Source organism: Pleurodeles waltl, chromosome 3_1 (genome assembly GCF_031143425.1).
Source record: "Pleurodeles waltl isolate 20211129_DDA chromosome 3_1, aPleWal1.hap1.20221129, whole genome shotgun sequence".
Lineage (NCBI taxonomy): Eukaryota > Metazoa > Chordata > Amphibia > Caudata > Salamandridae > Pleurodeles > Pleurodeles waltl.
Genome location: NC_090440.1, coordinates 675,955,067 through 675,978,736, shown reverse-complemented (window position 1 = coordinate 675,978,736; position 23,670 = coordinate 675,955,067). Strand labels below are relative to the sequence as shown.

Genomic DNA, 23,670 nt, shown 5'->3' with positions numbered 1-23,670 from the left:
CATTCTGAGATAACTGGTACCAACTGCGTGTCGAGCCTCGGAGGAGGCATCTGGACTACCATGTTTCTTATCCCAAATGGACATGTGTAAAATAAATAAATGTTTTTTCGCTTCTGTGCAGGAATATGATAACATGAACACACAAAAACTGGAATTGCCTTAAATTATGCTATCTAACTTAGTAGCAATATATGAGAGAATTCCATTTGATACACATCTAACGTCAAAATCTTACAATAAATGTACACAGTCTATCTATTACTTTAGCACCTTCAACACTTAGGACAACTTGCCCGTCCAGTAATTTATGCAACATGAGAATAAGGTTTTAATAACAGACAAAACCAATGGCGAATTGAATATAAAGCAAACACATTTTCCGCGCCCTTCAATATGGCACCTATCCAATTCATTCTCACACTCTACATATTAAGAAACCTAGAATATTAGGTTACGCCTGTTTACCATATTTTGGAGATTATCTCCTTTCCTATTTTAAGTTTTTTTCTAAAATATTATTTATTTATTTTTTAAAGAAAAAAAAAAAGCTAGCTATAGCTTTGATCTCCATAACTTCGATATCGGCCCACCTTTAACCGATCTCAAAAATATGGCTGCTGTTATCCCCTCACAGAAACAGAAGTAGGACTAGCTTCCCGTCCCCACCATACTCAATGCTATAGCCCACGATTATGAGCTTTCCATATTCATCCTCTTACAATGGCCGCCGCTGTGCCTCTCGAGTGAATGTCTCTTATAGAGATAGTAGAAGGACTAGATCTAGGTCCCTATTAAATATGGCGCTGATTTAGGATGCCAGTTCTCACACAGATAGTTTTTAAAGACCGGGATTCATCACGTAATACTCAATAGCGCACTGTAAAATTTTCTAGCATTCGCATCAAGAATATTTAATTCTATTAAAAATGTTATTCTATTTTATTCTCTTTCTTTGCTGCTATGTATGGTTTTGTTAATAAACAGCAAAGAAGGAGAAGCATAATCTGGTCCTGCCATATAATTCTCCTACGATTCCGTATTGGTAAGTGTAGTGTTGCAATATATTACTCTGTAGGTAAAATTTAAAAATGCAACCAAATATAATCATATTTACACTGAACCGGAATCTCAGTACAGAATTAAGCTATTCACAAAGGCTAACGCACGCTTCTCTCCTTCACAAAGATTGGCATATATTATGTATCTTTGTCAACTACAAATTAATCGCGATATAACATGTTTGTTGAATTCCCATCAGGTATAATTCTTTGAAGTAGACATAACTCTCATAGTACAGTTAATTCAGCTAACTAAGCGATATGTAGCTTACATTGGGTTCACTACAGATACTATTGTTTTAATACTGTAATTGAAAAAACATGTTAAAGGGTCACTGGTCATTTTTCCTCCTCTCAAGATATGTCATTTGCTGATGCAATATTTTATTGCATGTGCTTTGATAAAATGTATACTTGGATCAATCTCTTTCTGAGGATATTGTATTGTTACAAGTTGTGTAAAATTAGCGTCCACTGATATATTACTCAAATTGTATCAACAACATATGGGGATGATGGAAACATATGTGATCTATGTACATTTTCAGTAAAGATTTGCTCTTTTGACCAACAATATATGATAAGGAACTTTCAAAAATGTATATATGTTTAAGGACAGATGAATAGGTATTGTATAAATTCGGCTAAGTATGGCATGGGTGGAAGGCTCATCGATATACACACACTTTTGGAGTATCACCTTGAACATTTCTCATTTTATTACTCATGTTTGTCACTCTTCTCTGCTGTTTTTTGTCTTGGAATAATAGTAGAATAATATTCACCCAAGATGAAGATTAAATTGCTTTTCTCTAGGATTTTTACTTTCCAATTTAACACTCGCGGGTGACCCTGATATTTCTATCTTCTTGCTGAATAGTTTGTTCTTTCTCTTCTAGAATAAATGTCCACATCCCTTCTATTCACTTGCCAGCACTTACTTACTAATTAATCCCATATCGCTTTCACGCTCCTCGCCCTTTTGGGAGTTTTTCCGAAAAACAAGCATGTCTTATGGCGGCAACTGCCTTTCTGAAAAACTTGAATGACTTGTCTTCTTTCATGTCCTCTGGGTGATGGCTTCGATATTTAGTTTTCTTTCTTTCTCTTAAAAGAGGTCTTCTCTCCTCTGATTAACTTTTGCATTTTTTGCAGCCTTGCGAAAGCCCGAGGTTTGCATACCGCTGGAAGGGGGGGGGGGGGGTCGGAGGGATGCGAAACGCGTGTCGTCTGTTGTTGTTCTTTATATATATGTCACAATAAAATATCTATTGAATTTGCGGACTGGACTCAACGTCTCTCTCAAAACCCAACTGCGATGTGAAGATTTTGGAGTATAAAGATGGAATAATGATGGGCTTACATATATTTTGCTGCAGGATGTGAAATTCATTTTGTAGAAAGCAGGATAGAGCAAACCCATTTCGAGTCACTATGGGCAAATGCAGGGCATGATGGTTGGATATAATGGCGCTCAAGGCCAGTGAGGAAGAGCTAAGAAGTGTGTTCAGGGTCCTCAAAGTTAAAGATACGGCACTTACATAGTCTGTTTGTGCTAGGGACCTCGAGGACACTGCCAAGGATGAATATACTTGGGCAAAATGAGTTTCAAAACTATCCAGAAATTGTGCTAGCACATTTTAAAGACAGCCCACACTCACCTATCAGGGTAACCATCAGAATTCAAAGGACACATGTAGTTGACCTCTTTCAGGTTGACGTTGGAAAATACCAGCTTGTGGTTGCTGCTGTAGATGACAGTTGGCCGATCGGAGCAAGCAAAGACATTGGTGGTAGACAGTGAGCGAAATGTTCGGAGCACTGTTGGCTGTGTGCCAAGGGTCACCTTTTTCCTGTCACTGAGTAGTCCTAAACAGTGAAGCAAAGGTTACAAAATCAGATATTGCAATCCAAGATTAGTCCACAAGTGAATACCAACAAAATTGTTCCATGAAGGAGACAGTTATAACTTAATCATAAACCAAACAGCAACAAACACCACAACCACTACTCCCTCTCAGAGGTTCCCATCCATGAACCATACAACGTAGTACAGCACAAAATAAATCTTGACATTAAGGCACTAGGTAAACTCAGACAAAAGACAGACAACCAAACTTTCTCCTTCATGGGAGATCAACGTCTAGTATTGCACACATTGTATCAAAATAAGATCAGTGACATCATTTACTGGGTCAAAATTAGTGACAGAATGAGGCGTGAGGCAATGAGGTGACATACACCTATCAAGGAGGAAGACCCTGCTGTTGGGAATGGATGCTCAAAGCTATCATTCGACCATTAAACAGTTCACAGGATGCATAAAAGCCTATCAGTAAAACTCATGACAGCAGCCTCACTGAAGTGCAAGTGGGACTGATGTCAAGGCAAAGCATTACACAGCAGGACCCAGGAGCAGTAATACCATTATTGGAGAGACCAGAAATTTGTGGACACAAACTATAGCAACCTGATCAGATGTTCAAGCAGTAGCAACAATCTCAGAAATTATAATTCAGAAAATTAAGTACAACCAGACATTTTGAATCACACACTGGGGCTTCAAGCCTTCAGGTAATTCACAATAGTGTCTATTGACCTCTTTGCCATTAGGGGCGCTTCCTCTAAATTAAAGGGACATATTCCATATATCAGAAGGGAAGCAGATTACTACGTGCATCATAAGTCTGGAGCTAACATTTGAACCTGACCCTCAAACAGGTCTTCTCTTGTTTCAACCATTTTCTTTCCATCAATATCAGAAAACAAACTTCTACAATGCTAACTAGGATGCATGACTGGTGAAATATATCTATAAAGTGCCAACAAAAACATTAGATTTCAAATTTTACAAACCTTTAAATTGTAGTGCTATGACTTGAAACCTCCAGCCCAGAAGCCAATAAAAGGCTGTTTAGACTTCCTTCTAGCCCTGAATTCAGATATTTTTCACCTATAATTCTCCTTACCTCTAATCATCAGGAGATCAGTGTTGGCATGCCAGCAGGCTGGCTGTGGTTTAGCTTTAGTCACGCTTCTAAGGTCAGTTCAGTGACAGCTTGCTTAACCTGCTTAGAAGCATGCTCTCCTGGATTAAGTGATAGACGTACATGTCCATGCTTCTGGGCTGGGCATACCTTAATTTCAAATCCCTGCCTTCACCTAGAAAAAGGGCTAACTTTTAGACTTTCGTTCCCCTAAAGAGTTGAATGCCCAAACTGAGTAACGTGATTATCTAATGCACTGGGACACCACCAATAAAGAACAGCCCCCACCAGGATTAATGCCAAGTAACCCCTCATTGTCTTATGAAGCTAAAAAGGAGCCTAAGTTAAAAGCAGGGAATATTTGAAAGTAAATCCTACTCTGGCAGTTGTTTGGGTACCATGATAGTGGGCTACACATAGGAAATCACTACCATTTAGCCTCAACTCATTGCCCTGACTCCTTACCAAAACTGCCTATGATAGTGCTAGTTCTCTCAGAGTGAACAAGAGCAACTGTACGCCGGACGCAGATATTCACTGTGTAGGGCAAACGTCACAGCCAACAGTTGCTCTGAATTGCTTCCAGTACAAAGGCAGAGGCACCATCTTGAAATTCTGTGAAGTGAGAAAGTGGTTTGGAGTGTACATATCCACTATATGATCATGGATCACTTCCCTTTTTTAATAAATGATGGAAACATTAGCCTTGATGCCTCTACGAATAAGTTGCTGGCTCAAAAGCTCTTCCCAGGAAGCACCCGCTTCCTTCAGAAGTTGAATGCCGACTGACCTAGACAGCAATATTATTGGAGAAGTAATGGAGCTTCTTTGCCTCTTCGAAGAGCTGAGAGGTGGATCTAATTTTTGCCCTTAACAGTCACCTCTCTGACTGAGACAAAGGAAAAGGAAGCACTTGCCAGAACACTGTCTCAGAAGTAGATTCATATACCTAATCAGCTCGAAGGTCAGAGTCTGATTGGTACACAATGGAGAGCTCAGGTATGGTCATGCCAGTACTGCATTGCTGCAGCATTTTATTCTCTGAGGGATTTGAATAGGTGCTTTCTATCAAAGTGAATTTCCATTACTTTATCATTGAATTCATGCTTTAAAGTCCTATGTGCCAGTGCCTAAAAAGGGAAGTAAACAGTCTCCTGACATAACTATTAATAAATTCCAAAGGTATCAGTAGCTAATGCTGTCAAGTGCAATACTCAAATCAGCCATAAACGTTTACCGCTCTTGGGCATAAGGAGAATCAACGTAAGCTAATTCAAGCAAATTGTGCTAGTTCTAAGGACCAAACTTGAGACCAGATTTAGTCTGGCGGAGGGGGGTTACTACATTACAAACGTGACAGGTATTCAGTTCGCCGTATTACAATCCCATAATAGCCTAAGGATATCATAATATGGCAGATGGGATATCCGTCACGTTTGTGACTACGTAACCCATTGACCAAACTCTAAACCAGTCACAAAATCATGATGGCTGTAGCTTATGCTGAGACTTGTCATCAAAACATTTGGCTTACTTGACCATCACCAACATCACACCGGCTGCCCAAGTGGTTGATATGCAACTCTTCTTATCACCCTATATTTCATATGTCCACATGCACGCAGACTGCCACCTTGGAGAGAACATCTTCTAAACAATGCAATGGCCACTTTGAATATAAGACTGCACATCTGACACAATAGTGTTGGTGGAAAAGCCACGGCAGTAACCAAAGCAAAGTTGCATTTATTCTACAGAGGTAAACTGGTTCCCTTGATGTGCAGCGCTTCTATCACATTGGCCAAGTAAAATCACTAAGATGTCTACTTTTGGTAGTAGAATCATAATTATGCTAATTTAATTCAGGGTCAGCAACATTTAGCTTTTTGCAAGGATGTGAAAGCAGTGAAATACTGGTGGGCAAAACCCTGGGGTTCAGGGTCTTGACAAGCTCCAGAAGAGCATCAAGATTGTAGCTCATACCAGATTCACCATTATCGGAATCATTATCAATTGTGGTGTAATGAAGCTGGAGTCATTGGCAATACTGATCATACAGTGCTCAAGGAGGAAACAATGCTTGCTCTGGCTGGATCCAGTCTCCACTGTAGGGTCCAGGGCCACTCTCCAACAAATCTTGGTTAATACTGAGGGTGTTTAAAAAGTGAATCTGAAATCAGAAAGGAAGGCAGTACATTGATAAACGTACAACAGGGTTACGTTACATCCTGTACGGGTGAATCTGCGCTTTGCTCAAGATATTTTTGGAGAGTACAAAAATCCAAAATGGTCATCCAATGAGTGCATTTTTTTTAAATAAAGGGAGACAACAGGGTTCTTCTGTTGTGCCTTTTCCTTGCCCCTGATCTGCATACTCGGGCACATATCCAATCCTGCTGACCTTACTTCTTGTCCGCAGCTTCCTCTTTCGCTTTCTCTCGCTCGCCTTTGTTTCCTTTTCTTGGCTTTTCGGTGTCCTTGCCTCGCTTACACTTTCCCAAAACTTCCTTCTGTAGGCCATCTTTGGCACTATTCATTCCCTATCATTTGCTGGTCCTCTATTTTCCTCTCTGTTACGTCTCAGTTTTCCAAAGCCTCTCGCTTGTTCCTCCAGTATTCTCTGCTTTTTACTAGCTCTATTTTTTATCTTCTTTCTTTGCTTTCAATTCTTAATCACTATAGTGGTTAATCCCATCTGGCATTTCTCATCCGTTATGGTCCTGTCCCTTAACTTTACTCTGTAAAATGTATTGAAGGCTCTTCAGTTCACTCTGCTTTTTAACTCTAAGTGTTCTGCCTTTCATCTTGTCCCACATTCAAGCTGACATTTTGGGCAAAGGATGCTCTAGTGTTTCGGCTCTACTGTCATGTGCAGACCAAATATGGGGTACTCAAATACAGCTGCAGCACAGACATGGAATAGACATGCACAGATTGCGCACCTCTGACTTGGCCAAGGCAAGCGGATACATGCCCCCAAACAATGACAGTGCAAGCTATTTTGCATCTAACTGAGGAAGGAAGATCGAACCTTCGCTCAGTTTTTCAAAGCTGACTCTATAGCTGTTAATCCTGACAAGTGTAAACACCAAAGTGTTTTAGAGAATTTAAAGAACAAACTACTTCATACTGATGGTTTTAATAAAAGATTCTGAAACAAGGCCACCTCAATCTAAAACAGTTAGGGATGCAGAACTAAATACTACTAAAGGGGCTTTAATCAAAATAATCTCTACACTTAAAAATAAAACTGAAATGAATAGCCTACAAAAAAAGACATTTATTTTACCAAGGAAACACGATTTTGCCTTAGTTATTCCACCTGGCTATAAAACAAGGTTTATAGGAGGATCTGTGTCCTTAAACAAGATCTTAAAGAACAAGTGATTTACCTTTGGTAACTGTCTTTCCGGTGAATACTTCATCTAACTGCAGATCCCTCACATTTTGAACATTTCTCAGGCGTCTGACTGGATCAGAAAACTTTTCAAGGAGTACTCTTGCACACTAGTGGCTGGCTTGAGTAGGTCAGCGCAAATAAGCGCCACCTGTTCACTCTGTTGCTTTTTAGGCTGTCTACCCTGATGAAATCTACACGTAAACACTCAATGGGCTGCATTTTAGCCAGTGCGTACTAGGTCTTGATGCAGAGGACAATCAATTGAACGGGTCAATTTTTGCTCTGCCTTAACCTTTATTTGTCCGTGAGAACGTTGCAGAGCTGATTGTCCACCCGATGTTCTTTGATGAAATCTGTATAAAGGCTTCGTGCCTCCAAGGGTCAAAGCAATGGAGTTGCTCTTCCTCCGAAGAAGACTGAGGTGAAGCAAAGAATGCCAGAAAGGTGATAGCTTGGCCTGATATGAAATGGGAGTGACGAATTATGGTAGAAAGGAGAGTCAGGTCCTCAACACCACTTTATTTGAAAAGAACGTTGTATAAGGTGTGCTGACAGAAAGACATCATGTCTATCATGCCCAGCCAATATTAAGGAGAAGAGAAAAACTGTCTTCAACCTTCAAATTCTCAATGAACAACTGTGCAGTGGCACCAAAGGGGTGCACATCAAAAAACTAGTGATTAAGTTCAAGTCACATTGTGGCATTACAAATGGTTTTGGCACGAAAAAATGTTGCAAAGCTTTACAAAATATCACAAAAGGTGATTTTAATAAAAAGGGTTGATCCTGCAACTCAAAAAATGTCAAATGAGCAGATAAATAGCCCTTAACAGTGCTCAAAGTAAGCCCTTGCTGGGCCTGCGACAGAACATACAAAACGCAATACAGCTTTGCTTGAATGGGTCAAACTGTCAGATGCTGCAACAATTCACAAATTTGTCCCAACAACCAGCATATACTGATTTTGTGGACTAGCATATACTAATTTTGTTGAGGGTTGCCTCACTGCCAAGGTGGCTGCAACAAATTGTGGCCAAAGACGAAGGAAGTCAATTGCGGAGTGTCAATCTCCAAGCATAAAGATTCAAATTATACAAGGCCGCATGGACTACCCTGCACTCATGATGAGATAGAAGATCCTATTGAAGCAGCAGTTTGATAGGGCAGATACTAATGCAGGAGAGTTCTTAGTACCACAGTCTCCGAGCCCAAACTGGTGCCACCAGGAAAACCTGTGCTGACTGTTACTGATATTCTTCAGAACTTGAAGCAGAAGAAGCAATAGCAATAAGGCACACAGGAGTCCCAAGGTCTACTTTAGGCAAAAGGTCTTAGCTGCTTTGGAAACTCTAATGTGCATAAGTGCTGACATTGCAGGTTCTCGGCAGTGGAAAAAAAGATTCGAGTCAGGTTTCTCCCCATTGCTGGAAGTTTCCACATGCACGTCCGATGCACCTGCTAGCCGTCATCTAAGTGTTGAAGGCTGAGTTAGTCTGCCTTTGCTTAATGTTCCCGCCATATAGTTTACCACCAAAAACATCTCTTGGTGGACCTGCCACTTCCAGATGTGCACAGACTTCTGATGCAGGGCCTAAGACCAAATCAGTCCTGCTTACTGCAGGCTGGAACTCTGTCACCCTTGGCCAAAAGGGCCTGCACTTCCTGCTGCAGAATGGACATGTGGTCCCCCCTCCAGCCACCCCAATGGCAATGGAATGTGCAGCAGGGTAGGAAGAAAGGTAAAGTCACAAAAGAATATTTGGCCAAACCACTTGTCTGAAATGATGGCCTGTTCCACCTCTGACCTGGTGGCTGTGTGCTGGCAAGAACACACTAAAATTGCTCTGAGGCAGCAGAGGGTAAAGTGGCGGGGACGGAGATACAGGCTGTCCCTACTGTTCTGGGTGTTCTCCGAGATACATTCTTCAACATGAAAGGCCTTCTGGGCTGGTGGAGGGGGGGAAAACCCCTACTCTAGACACAAAGGGGGTGGAGGGGAACTGCTGGAGTAACAGTCTTGTGGGAGCAAAGAGACCCAAGGAACGTGGTGGGACTCTGCTCTCCTAAAGCCGTTCCAGAACCAATTTAGTTTTTTCGCCAAAAAACAGAAGCGTCAAACGGTATATCCATTAAGGATGCCAGTACATCCCAGGAGACGTCATCCTGGCATGAAATTGAAGAGCCACACTAGTGACCACTGCTCAACCTAAACAGTCATGCCCACGGCATATGACGGACCACAACAGTATTGAATAGCCTGTGAAATGAATGCCCAAAGGTCATCCAGAACAGTTGGTAAAAGGTGTGCCACTGTATCCTAAAGGGCATGAAAGTAGAGGCCTAGGAGGTACCTGGCATTCTCTGACCTCAGGGCAAGGCTTGCCGATCAGAATATCAGTTTCTGAAATGTGTCTATCTTTTTAGATTCACAAGGAGTGGAAGGACAAGCATTGGGATTTACTTTGATTGTGAACATCTGGGCCATCAAGCTCCCTGTGACAGTTGATGGGTAAGAAAGACGAGTTGCCTTGTGCAGGACAATGAGAACAAGTGAACTGCCTATTAACAGGCAGACCTGTACATGGTTTTACCATGTGCTCAAAAGGGTATGCATGAGGGCCTGACCTGGAAGAAGTACCTCAGTTAACACATCAGTCTTCACCTCCATAGTGGAGAGCTGTAGACCCAAAACCTCTGTTGCCCTCAGTATAGTAAATGCGAAGGAGATACTTTACTCCACGACAGGACCAATGGGGAGGGACAACACTAAAGCCTGAAGAAGTACCTAGACCGCTGTATCTTGAAAGACTTGCTTTCAGTTTTCCACATCAGAGTGGAGAACAAAGTTGTCCCCTTCATCATAATTGTCACTGTCTGAGTCAGTGATTGTGTAAGGTTTCAGCACTACAACCTGGTACGGGCAAGGTATCAGAATGTGAAGGATTGACTATTGGGTACATGCTGTATGGAGCGAGGCACGATCTCAGTTGAGGGCATGGTGTATTCTTCACGGAGTCATAGCACTATGAGTTACATTTCCTCCTCCAGCAAAACAATGTCAATGCGAATAAAAGTGGCACAGGGAATGTCACCAGGAATGAAGTCTGTACTGAAGCCAGCACAGGTTCAAGAAGATGCACCAAGGGCAGAAATCTTTAGCAGAGGTCTGTCTAGACATCCCAGCAGATCCTTGAGGCCTGAAGGCACACAAGAGGGAGCCAGTAAAGTGGGGAAAATGAGAAGCATGGCCTCTCTGAAGGCCTCTACCTGCTTCAACATCACAGATGGCCCCAGAAATTCAGAGGGCACCCCAACAAGACTTCTAATCAGCTCAGATGAGGCAGAGGGCGGTACTGGGAGGCACAATGACACCTTCTCTGAAGTGTGAGTGTGGGAGGAAGGTGGCAATTCCCAATTTGGCTATTTATGCCTTTTCTTAGACTTAATAAAAGACATTGATCATGACAACGATCTGTCACGGGAATGACTTAATGAGAAGGAACAGCACCTTCCTTTAGACTTCGACTAATCACATTGTGCAGCCTTCTTGTGTTTGGAGACTTGAGGTTGTCCTCACAGGCCACTATAGGCTTCCCTTCAGATTCATCTGATCAGTCACCATAGGCCATGGAAGCATGCTCCAGTCCTTTGTTGGAGTCCATCAAAGTCATCTGTTTGCTGTCGCTACCCAGTTTGAACCCGGTCATCTTACTGGGTGACATTTTCCTTTGCAATCTTGATATATTTGAGGCCAGAAAGACCAGGGAGATAAGCTCCAGATCCACATTTAAATGAGCGGAAAGAAAGGAACGGACAATAGTGTGCATGGGTGGCACTTATATGTAGAACAATGTCGGCCACCCCCACCAACTTTTTGTCCGCGGGTGCTCAGGTTTTTCGACTGAGGTGCACTGGGTCCCTGCTAAACAGGTTTCCAGTGCCAGTGCTCTTTCCTTAAAAACAGGTAACTGTGTATAAGAGGCACATTCCTCTACTTATGTAAGTCCCTAGTTCGTGGTACTATTGGTTCCTAGGACAAGGGTAAAGGAGAGGGTGCCCCAAGGGCTGCAGCACGTATTGTGCCACCTTCAAGGCCCCCGCTAAAAACGAGAAGCACACACTGCAGTCTGCGTGCCCTGGTGCAAGCCAGGTGAAACACGACATGACACACCCATTGTTTACCATGCCCTAATCACTGCATCTACATATATGAAAGTCACACCTAAAGAGGCCTAGGAGCTCTAAGGCAGGGTGCAATATACTCTATATGATAACATATGCATGAGCATATATGCCCCTATGATGTCCAGACCCATTGCTGAGCATTTCAAGTGAACAGGGAAGCCATCTTAAGATATCTGCTGGACACTCGTCAACACAAGTGACCCAGCATTATAATGGCTTCACTAAACCTTATGGAGTTTGGTTTCAAACACCTCATCTTAATAAATACAGGCAGTTGCCAGCCTCAAATTTATTATGACATGCACCGAGAGGGCACCTTAGAGGTGCCCCCTGAACCACACTAGTTTCTTGGTGTGTTGACTAACTAGGTTCGACCACTTTGTCCTGACTGGAGGGGAGAGCCTGCTCTCTTGGTGGTCAGAAACAAAGTCTGCTCCATAGAGGGGTGTTCTCACCTACTCCAGCAGGACAGCTAGCAGATCTGCATACCAAGGCCAGGGGCTTCAAAGACCCTGCTGCCTTTAGCATGCAAAGCCCCCAGCTTCCCAGACCTGGGTGTATCCACCCTACCTGCCCTGAGGCCCATTTGACACCAGTACAGGTGGCGAAAATATCTAGTCAGTAGGCGTGTACCACCTCTGGCTTAACCACACCCCTAAGGTGGACTACCCAAGGTGGACACTCATGTATGGGTTCCACCATCTTGTTTTTGGTTAGAACTAGGTCTTCTGGGATAGGAACATGTCCGTTCTTCACAGGAAATGGTCTTATAGGGGTGCAGGCATCCAAAGGGTAAGTAGCCCATTGGCTAATAACCTACACAGCCCTAAACGCCCCTAAATTCAGTATTCAGTTGGTGTCCTGACACCAGAAGCAAGTACAGAGGAGCAGCTACTGACTTGGCCCTGACCCTGCCAGCCTGTCCACGAACTTGACCACTGCACCAAAGTCATCTTGCCCTGCAGCTGCTCTGCCTCCAGAAGCACCAATATCACCCGGAGAGTAGCTCAGCTCCTTCCCTGTTCCCTGCCGGCACCCAAGAACCACCTTGAGGACTCTGGACCACCTAAATCCTGACAGCGGACAGCACCCCTGCACCCCTAGCCCGAGTCCATGACACAAGTCCACATTGAGTCCACAATGAGTGTCTCAACTGTGGACTCCCCGACGTTGCTTGAAGCCTCTTTGTGCAGACCCCCTCAACAGCAACCGCCTCCGGAGACAAAGACCAGACCAGATCAGCATAGTTTTTTAGGCCCATCAGCCCCTGAGGAGGGCAGAAACCACTAGACAACAGGGGAAATTTCTAAATGTTTGGTGGCGGGGTGCTCGTCAAAAAGTATTTACATTTGTGATTATAACGGTTTATTTCTCCTTTTTGTTCTAGTTCAAAGCTTTTGCTTCTTTTGCAGTGACTCCTTGCGGTTTTGGCAGTGGTTGACCTGCAACTTGTGTAGTTGCACGTTTTAGGTAAGAAAAAACTATTTACTCCAAACTAGTATTGTTGTCATGCATGAATGACATTTTTGTAAGTGGTATACTAAATGCAGGATTGTGTGTGTGAAATTGTCCTTAAATTTGTGCATGATGATATTTGTGTTGTCTTATGTCTAGTATTCTTTTCTTTTTTTCTTTTTAGTGGGATATCGTTGGTGATTGCTGTGTCTGTGCAGAATATTTGCGGGCGAGTCTAGCTTTTTCAGGCAATTGACTGGTATCGTTTTTGTGTTTATAACTGTTTGTTTATTACTTATCTTACACAGTGCTGGTTGTTGGTGGTGCATTTGTCAAATGACTTCACGTAGGAAGGTTCATGGCTAGCCGCAGGATTACCGCTCAACAGGTTATTGGTATGCTTTTTTGAGTTGTGTTCTGACCATGATTATGAGACTGACTATGCATATGAGGCAGAGGCTGAAGTGCAAGATTCTGGCAGTGAATTTTCAGTCAGAGAGGAATCTTCTGATGAGGAAGCCACTCCCAGTGCAGATGAAGGACCTGTTTTAGAGGAGGACACTGATGTGCCAATAGCACAGCAGCCTGGGGCTGAAAGGTTTCCCATTGGAAGACCTGAACTCTGGGTTGCCCCAAACATGGAGCAGCCAGAGTTGCCTGCTTTTACTAGTCACCCGGGGTGTTAAGTGAATACAGAAAACTTTTTGCCTGTCAATTTTTTTCAGTTGTTTATGTACAATGTTTTTTTTGGAAGAGATTGTTAAGCAGACTAATTTGTATGCGGAGCAGTATGTGAGAGAACACTGCCAGACTTTGGCTAGTCTAGAGCTACCCAGTGGAATCCCACAAATTTAGAAGAGATGAATGTTCTTGGGTTTGACTTTTTTGATGGGTTTGATAAGGAAGCAGTCACTGGCTTCTTATTGGTCTACAAGTCCCTTGATGGCAACGGCTATCTTTCCTGCGACCATGAATCGTAATAGTTATTTGCTTCTTCTCTGGATGCTGCATTTTGCTGACAATAATTCAGTCTTGCCACAAGATCACCCTGATTCTGGCCGTCTTTTTAAGATTAGGCCTGTCCTTGACCATTTTGCAGATCGGTTTTCAGAGGTCTATGTGACAGGGAAAGTTATCTGTAGATGAGTCTTTGGTCCTGTTCGAGGGCTGTTTGGATTTTAGGCAGTATACACGTAGCAAGAGGGCATGGAATGGAATTAAGATGTATATACTGTCTGAAAGTAGTACAGAATATGTTTGTAATTTCCGGGTCTACACTGGTAGCGATTCCAGTATTGACCCCACCGGTTTGGTTGTCAGCCCAGTTTTGGAGCTAGAGACAAAATTGTGTGGGAACTTGATAGATGAATGTTTAACAAATGTCACCATTTGTATGTAGATAACTTCTATACTGGAGTGCTGTTGTTCAGGGAATTGTTCAGAGCGGACACGTGCTTGTGGCACAATCCTTTCTAACCGGAAAGGCTATCCAAGGGAGCTTGTCTGTATACAACCTGAGATGGAACAGTGCAGTGCCTTGCAGAATGATGAGCTGCTAGATCTGAAATTTGCAGACAGGAAGGATGTGTACATGCTGACTACCATCCATGATGAGCATACTTCCCCTGTGGCTGTTTGGAATCAGGTTGCCAAAGCATGCAAACCTGTGTGCATTTTAGATTATAAGCACATGGGAGGTGTAGATAGAGTTGATCAGAGGTTGGAACCTTACACTGCTGTTCGTAAGTCTTACATGTGGTAAAAGAAGTTAGCTATCCGCCTTTTCCATTTGACAACTTTTAACACTTTTGTTGTGTTCAAGGATTATTCTCCTGAGTCAAGGATGACCTTTGTTATATTTCAGGAGTCTGTGATAGAAAGCCTTGCTGTGGTGGAACAGGCAACAGTTCCTAGAGAAGTAGTGGTGGAGGATGTGGCTAGATTGAAAGATTGTCACTTTCCTGATCACATTCCTTCTACGTCCCAAAAATATTTTATCACTAAGAAATGTAGAGTCTGCGCCTGAAGAGGCATCCGGAGGGAGACTCGTATGTACTGCCCCGATTGTCCTTCAAAACCTGGACTGTGTACGGCCAGCTGATTCAGGAGTTACCACACCCAAAATAATTTTTGGGAACTACTGTGAGCGTAAACTGCCTGTTTTAGATTTTCATATGTTCAGTTTCACGGTTGGCATTGCTGTCATGGATTTAGTTAGAGCTTTTGTGTTTGTAGTTTTGTAATTATTTCTAATTAGAGATTTTTTTGTTGTTTATAAAACAAAAGTGATGGTGGTGTGCATGGAGTGGCACGTGGCTGGCAATGTGCGTGGAGTGCCGCTTGGCTGGCGGTGTGCGTGGAGTGCCACTTGGTTGGCAGTGTAAATCGTGACTTGCTGTTGACCACTGCAACACACTGCTAGCCAAACGCCAGTCCACAGACTCCCATCAGCTGGTGTGATTGTTGTGTCAGACATGTGGGAGTATGACAGTAATGGGCCCTTTAATGGTGCTGTCTGTTGATGCAAGTGTTGTAATGTGCTGGGCCCTAGGCTGGCAGCGTGAATGGTCTTGTGCATATCATGTATGAAAGGTGTGTGAATGGAATGTGAAGCAGTTAGTGCCTTGACTCGGCTTTACAGCTCACAAGCTCAGTCATTGGTTCAGTTTTTTGGCCTTTCATTTATTAACAGTGAATTTCATTTTTATTAAGTCTCTTGTTGATAAAATGTGATCTACTGAACAATCACTCACCCCCATGCCAAATCCAACCAGTATGTGTGGTAAAAATGAAAAAATCTACTATGCTGTAATCAGGCGTCGAAGCACACCCGTGACATGCTAGGTGTCTCGGGTTGGACCCCCATGAAGAGGCATGCCACCAACTAAGTTGGTGGGTGAGGGGTCTTTTTAACATAACCTAAGTGTGTTTCTTTCACAATTTCAGTGTTTGGAACATCACAAAAGGACATGGACACATCAAAACTACCTGTTTTTGCAGAGGGGGCAACCTGGGTTTTTGGTCCCAGCTCCGGCAGGCATCTAGGGAAACCTACCAAAAACAGACATTTTTGAAAACTAGACACCCGGTGGAGTCCAGGGAGGTGTGGCTTGTGTGGATCCCCCAAATTTCTTACCCATACTCCCTGCAAAGCTCAAAATGTGCTTAAAAAAACTTTTTCCTCACCTTTCTTTATACAATCACTGTGCCGGCACAAATTTCCTACCACCGAGTGTTCCCCTCAGTCTCCCAAGTAAAATGATACCTCACTTGTGTGGGTCCCCAAAGCAGAGTCAGCTAAAAATGTATAAAAAAAGATTATGCTCATCAACTCGCTGCGCTATCCCCTCAATCACTACACGTTTTTTGACCTTTTCCTGTTGCAGGTACCTGGACCACCCAAACAAGTGAGGTATCATTTTTATCGGCTGGCCGAGGGGAACATTGGGTCATAGGAAATTAGTACCGGAACGGTGATCCAACAAAGGAAAGTGTGGAAAATGTAATTTTTTTTAGCTATATATATGCAGTCTGCAGAGACATCTGGGTAAGAAAATGTTGGGGGGGATCCACGCAAGCCACACGTCCCTGTACTCCACCAGGTGTCTAGTTTTAAAAAATGTCTGGGTTTGGTAGGTCCCTAGATGGCTGCTGCACCTGGGACCAAAAGCGCAGGTATATTCCCCCCACAATGAGTATTGTAACAGATCATTTTGATGTGTCCATGTTGTGTTTGGGGCATTTCCTACCGCAGGCACTGGGTCTACCCACACAAGTGCGATACCATTTTTATCGGGAGACTTGAGGGAACACTGGTTAGAAGGAAGTTTGTGACTCCCCCCAGATTCCAGAACTTACCATCACAGAAATGTGAAGAAAACATTTTGGTTTTTTTTGCCGAATGTTGAGGTTTGCAAAGTATTCAGGGAAATAGAACCTGGTGAGAGCCCCACAAGTCACCCTATTCTGAATTCCCTTAGGAGTCTGGTTTAAAAAAATGTTTAGGTTTGCTAGGTTTCCCTAGGTGCCGGCTGAGCTAAAGGCCAAAATCCACAGCTAGGCACTTTGCAAAAAACAGGTCAGTTTTCCTTGGGGAAAATGTGATGTGTCCACGTTCTGTTTTGGGGCATTTCCCGTCACGGGCACTAGGCCTTACCCTCACAAGTGAGGTACCATTTTTATCAGGAGACTGGGTAGAAGGAAATGTGTGGCTCCCCTCAGATTCCAGAACTTTGCAGCACCGAAATGTGAGGAAAAAGTGTTTTTTGCCAAATTGAGGTTTACAAAGAGTTCTGGGTAACAGAACCTGGCGAGAGCCCCATAAGTCACCCCATTCTGAATTCCCCTAGGTGTCTAGTTTTCAAAAATGCACAGAGCTAGAGGCCAAAATCCACAGCTGGACACTTTCCAAAGAATGCATCAGATTTCAATGTAAACAAGTGATGTGTCCATGTTGCATTTCTTGTTGCGGGCATTAGGCCTACCCACGCAAGTGAGGTATCATTTTTATAAGGAGACTTGGAGAACAGAGAATAGAAGGACAAGTGTTATTGCCCCTTGTTTTTCTCTACATTTTTTTCCTTCCAAATGTAAGACTGTGTGTAAAAAAGACATCTATTTGAGAAATGCCCTGGATTTCAGAGATCAGCAAATATTCACTGCTTCTCAACACCTTATCTTGTGCCCATTTTGGAAATACAAAGGTTTCCTTGATACCTATTTTTCACTCTTTATATTTCACCAAATTAATTTCTTTATAACTAGTATACAATGTAAACCAATTGCAAGGTGCAGCTCTCCTTTATTGGCTCTGGGTACCGAGGGTTCTTGATGAAACTACAAGCCCTATATAACCCCACAATCAGAAGAGTCCAGCAGACGTAAGGGTATATCGCTTTTGAAAATCTGACATCGCAGGAAAAAGTTAGAGTAAAACGTGGAGAGAAATGGGTGTATTTTTCACCTCAATTTCAATATTTATTTTATTTCAGCTGTTGCAGGATCTACACATATGACCCCTTGCTGAATTCAGAATTTTGTCTACTTTTCAGAAATGTTTAGCTGTCCGGGATCTAGCATTAGTTTCACACCCATTTCTTTCTCCCCCACTTCCCCCCCCTTTTCTTTTTTAAAACAAAAGCTTAGCTGTATTTTGGTTAATTTCTTGGTTTCCTCCAGGGGAACCCACAAAATATGGGTACCTCTTAAATCCCAAGGATATTGGAGAAAAAATGAAAAGGACGCAAATTTGGAGTGGGTAACTTATGTGGACAAAATGTTATGAGGGCCTAAGCGTGAACTGCCTCCCCAAATAGCCAAACAAAAGGAGGGGAAGAGGCCTGGCAGCGAAGCATTCATTACTGTGGTTAAAGTAATCTGGTGTTGAAACATAATTTAAACAAAGTATAAATTTTACTAACAATTGGTCTAATGTATTGCCTCTGTAAGCACAATTATCAGCCCTACCTCCTGATAAGCCTAACTGCTAGTCCACACTACCACAAAAGAGAGATTTCGGGATTATCATCTAAGGCTCGCCTGGACTATCTGCTTAGTGCCCCCATACATTGGAGCACTAAAGATAGCCAACTTCCTAGACGTAGTACTCAAAACGTTTACAGATCCATTCTGATGCTTAAGGAATATTCACAATGTGATGAATCGGCAGTCAGGAGTATTCATCAGAAATAACCAATTCATCTGGAAAACTAGAACCATGTGGAATTTGAAATCGCTTACTGATAACTCCATTTCTCCAGCATTGGTATCTTTCATATATTTACCTACTTAAATCATTCCCTGTCATCAGACTGGGTATCCTCAGTAACTTTAAACAGCTGTAAACTGTGCTAAAATGGCCACTGGCCATACACTTCATTTGAAACGACCCAAAATTCAGCCAATGAGGTAGAAGTTCTAATCTCTCCCAGAGGCCACCAAAGCTCACATTCATAGCAGTAAGTGTAAGTAGGATACATTATGAACAAGGCTTTGACCTGAGAGTAGGGAGTCTCATGTATATATACAAAAGATACCAATGCTGAAGAACTATAATTACGGGCAAGCAACTATTTCTTTCTTCAGTATTGGATCTTTCGTATAAGTACATGCTTGAATCAGATCAATAAGCAGTACACAATACATGTAAAGAAGCAGGAAGCAGGCTCACCTTTACTGAAACAGGTTGTGGAGCACTACTTGACCCACTGCTTAATCAGCTGCTGAGTTCATATCCATAATGCTATTGCCTGTTGAGACAGGGCTTGGCTTCTCCCTGAATGGATTAAGGACACAAACAGAAGACCATGTTTGTCAAACTAGAACTTCACGCATCCGTGCACATCCAGTGAGCGCAACAACCTCTTCACTGACTGCAGTAGAATGGAGGGCATCATCTGCGAGGCAATGCTCTGAAAAGTCCATTCAAAATCTTCTTTATGATCCTTTGTGAGAAAAAAAGTGGACCAAAGAGTGTTCTGAACCCCGATATTGCAGTCAGATTGACTCCCACTGATAAGTATTTAAAATCACTCTTGGAAAGGTCTAGCAAAAATTGAACTATCTAACGGGGTTGTATGGAGACTGGGAGTAATACTCTGCTTCTGCACTGTAGACAAACACTTTGATTTTAAGCTATACATCACTATGTTTGATAGCAATCGTGCCTGTGCCAGAATTTTCCTGCAGTCCAGCCACAGGATCAAATAAGCAAATTCTTGGTCAGGTATCATGCAGTCAAGCTCACCAACTGGGTGTTGAAATGGAATGTCTATCCATTGTGACTGGAGAGGAGCCTAGGGTACATCTTCAATGGTATTATCTTTAATGTAGACAGTCTCATGAGCTCGGTTTAACTGTCTTTGTGTGGTCAGTCTGGGGCAGTAAGAATTAGGCAACAGTAGTAAGACTTTGCCTTCCCAGTTATGTTTTGGATTAGGGAAATGGGAAAAAAAGGCGTACGTAATGGCAGCTGACAATCTGATCTGACCGTGCCCTTGGTTTCTGGTTACCAAAATCTGCTAGCATAGTACTAGCATTTCCTGTTTTTCCGAGTTGAGAACAAGTCCAGAACGGGACAGTCTACTTGATGCTGGTACATTTCCAATTGGTGGCCCTCAGTGTTCCGGGTGTATCCCCCCAATCGTCCCTGCATGCACACAGATGTTCTATGGTGATGGCAGCTTGGTAGGAGATTGCACAGTCCTACAGCAGCAGTGCCTCTTCAGATTTAGTCCTCGACCTACTTCTTTCCTGTTTGTATCTTTTCGGTGCCTTACCAGAAGTCTCTGGTTGCAAGCTCCTGCATGCAGGTTCCTCAGTTCTACATTTAGAAATCCCTCATTAGCACCATTCAGTCTGCTGTAGGATGGAATGGGAGGTCTGCAGTGTAATCTGCAGGAAACTGCTACCATAACAGCGCCTGCTTTAAACTTACTGCGACATGGATCTTGTGTTACCATGAGCGATCCATTTGGCTTTCAATGGCTGTCCAACTCTTTTTGGAACAGTTTTATCCAGCGCCTGTAAAAAGGCATAAGGAAAATGCAGGATGACATCTTCCTCCCTCTGTCTACAAAAGGAAACATCTTTCCTGTGTGCCCAGTATTGAGCCAAAGTAATGCAGTTGTATATGAGGGTCCATTGAAGACTTGTTGATGTGGAGTGTTAGCCCTAAACTTCGGAACAGGTTAGTACAGGTGGCCATAGAAACCCTTACTTCTTCCCTTGTTGAAGTCTTCAGGAGCAGTTGTGAAATGGTCATCTGCAGAAGGCACCAACAGCACTAGGAATGTGGTGAATATTCAGGGTTTTGATAAGAGTCTGACTTGAAGTGCCTTAAATAGGCAATGCAGCCATGCCACTGAAAAGTGGAATTATTTTCTGTGCTTCTGGTGTGTAGGGATGTGGAAATACGCATCCTCAAGATCCATTAATGTCAGGTAATCTTTCCTGGAGCATAAGCATGACATCTTGGAGCATTCCACAGTGGAAAAAAATAATTTTAGGACATTTTTTCAACAACTTGTTCAGCTTCCTGTGGTCTAGAATAGGTCTCCACCGTTATCAAAAATAACCTGGAATAAAAAATGCATTCTCTAGGTTCTTAGACCGTTTCAATCACCCCCTTGAGAAGGAGGCAGCAAATTTCCTGTTCTAGCTCCCTCAGTTGAAAATGTTCCTTTTTGGGTGGATAGATCGAGGTTACTGTAAATGTTACAATGTACGCCCTGAGTGTGTGATCTGCCACAGCGATTGGTCTGTTATGGACTCCCACGTGGGGTAGAAAAGGGAAAATCTTCCCCTGACCTGCAAATTTGTGAACGTTAGTGAGGCCAGCTGCTAACATTTAAGCTATTTTTTGATTGCCCTGAGAATGCTTTGACAGGTGCTCCTTTTCACTCCTGAGAACTTGCCATACCCTTGTCTCTGATTCTTGTTGGATGCATAGCCTTAGTAATATCTGGGCAGTCACAGGGCATAATATGGTCTGGCCTTGACCTCCATACTGGTTGAAGCCTCCTCTGTAGGCCTAGGATCAACAAGAGCCACAAAAAGTAGGGGAGCCGGGACATCGGTAAAGACCCTTCCACATTTCGGTATCTGTTTTAATATGCTGTTTCCAAACCGGATAATTCCACAAAATAGCATATTCAATATCTTTGATTGGACTTCTGGACAGAAATTGGTAGGCCTCAGCCAGTCCGGCCTTCTCAAAACAGTATTCCTGTCAGATAGTAGAAGCCTGCATTGGAAATGTCCATTACAACATTTAAGATGGCCGTTAATGCTGTTGCTCCCTTTTTGCTGATAGCCTTAGCAGTCTTTCTTTTATCTTCTGGGATGAGGTCGAGCAGTGGCAAGATGAGTCACATCAGGCAATCATATCTGCCTAATATTGCAATCGCTCCTGTGACTTAGAAGTCGTCACCACCAAACCAACTTTATAGCCCAACTTTTCTTTCCGCCTGTCAGGAGACAAGGACAACGGTGTAATAGGGATTTCTAATCTGCCCTGGGGTGCAGACAATCACGGAGCACCGTTTCCAATGGTTTTTAATGCAGACAAGAGCCATATCGTAAACTTAGACTTTGTCTGTGAACGGGGTACCAAAGCTAGGATCGTGTCAGACATCCTCATTAATTTTGGGCAAGTTGACTAAACGAAATACGGCTCCTGTGGCTTTGTGAGACAGTTAATTAAAACTGCAAAGGAAGCATTGCTGTGCCATAGAAACCACAGGAACACTGAATTTCTTAGCCACCCTTCATTACAACATAAAACCAGGCTGTCTCCTGGATGGAAATCTGGTTGAATGAGGGGCTCTACACCCTCTCCTTAGGAATCATATCTTCAACTCCCCACATTTTTACTGTCATTTCCTGGCAGGAGTTCAGGTTGTTCCTCTACATCTGAATAAACAACCTACAATGAGTCTTCGTCCCCCATATCTTAAGGGTTGATGGAACCAATGGTTGTGCCTTAATACCCAAAAGGGTTTCACAGCTGTGCTTGAAGACCAAATGTGCATACCTTCCATCTAATTGAAAACACAAGAGATGTGCATGGCATGAAACCCACTTACAGTGAATGTGTTCTTCCGTATCTGTCTCACAAGATTGTGACAAAGTCTTATGTTGAGGACAAAACCCTCACCCATCCTTAAGTGGCATGCATCATCATAGTGTTCCTCTTCACACCACCCTCTGAGGTAAAGTTCCTCTTGTGGGGATAAAGCGCTTTATTGGATGGTTCGGAGTGGAGTTCTTATGAGATCTGTGGTGTGGGTAAGTAGTGCAGAAGCAAAGGTAAATTCACAGAGGACTAGCTAAATACTTTGTGTCTCCTCATGGGATAGGGTTAAACAAATAAGGCAAAAAACCTCAACCCAATGTGATAAACAGGTACACAGGTTTCTGCCTCAAAAAAGACCCTATCGTGAGGTTTTAGGCATTCTTCAGGACTGTTTCTGAAGTTACTTAGCCAGTGATCGAGAAAAAGGGATATCAATAAAACATGTAGAAAAATAAGTATAACCAGTATTCTACAAAATGTGTGGCTGTATCCACAGTTGTCCTAACCTGCAATTGAGTTTTCTTGCCTCCAATCTAACTAACTTCGAGGCCAGGCAGACCTTAGGAGGAACAGCATACTGAACAGCTCTGTACATATCTGCCTGAGTTTGTTTGAGTTGAGGATAAGGAAAGACTCATTCAATGCAAGTGTGTTGTCAGACCATGTTAATCTACTGTGTGACAGCTCTTGGAGAGGTGTCCACAGGAGTTAAATAGGATGAGGGTGAGGCATGGGGGCCTGGTGTGGAGTCGCAGGTTGAGGAGGCAGAGCAGGTGTAAGTTCCATGAGCAATCTCTGGAAAGTTTCCCTCATCCTCTGCAGAGCGCACAAGAATGCAACTGGCATCAGTAACACCTCTGGTACTGACAGGTTTGTCTATTGCGTCCACCAAAATAGGGCCTTCACCATGGTCGGAGTGACTTTGCTAATGTCGTCGAAATAGCCTGTTGCTTGTACCCATTGACTGCCTAGTTGGTTCGGGAGCCGCAGCTCCATAGACGTCAGAATAGA

General features: G+C 43.0%; 1 protein-coding gene across 2 annotated transcripts in view; it reads right to left on the bottom strand.

The window, feature by feature from the left end:
• The window catches only part of DDB1 (damage specific DNA binding protein 1), a 682,863-nt gene that overhangs the window by 322,433 nt on the left and 336,760 nt on the right, over window positions 1–23,670 (bottom strand). For both annotated transcript variants that reach the window (XM_069223262.1, XM_069223263.1), the window contains exon 16: window positions 2,720–2,927. In XM_069223262.1, coding sequence (XP_069079363.1) covers window positions 2,720–2,927 — 208 coding nt within the window. The remainder of the gene's footprint in view (window positions 1–2,719; window positions 2,928–23,670) is intronic.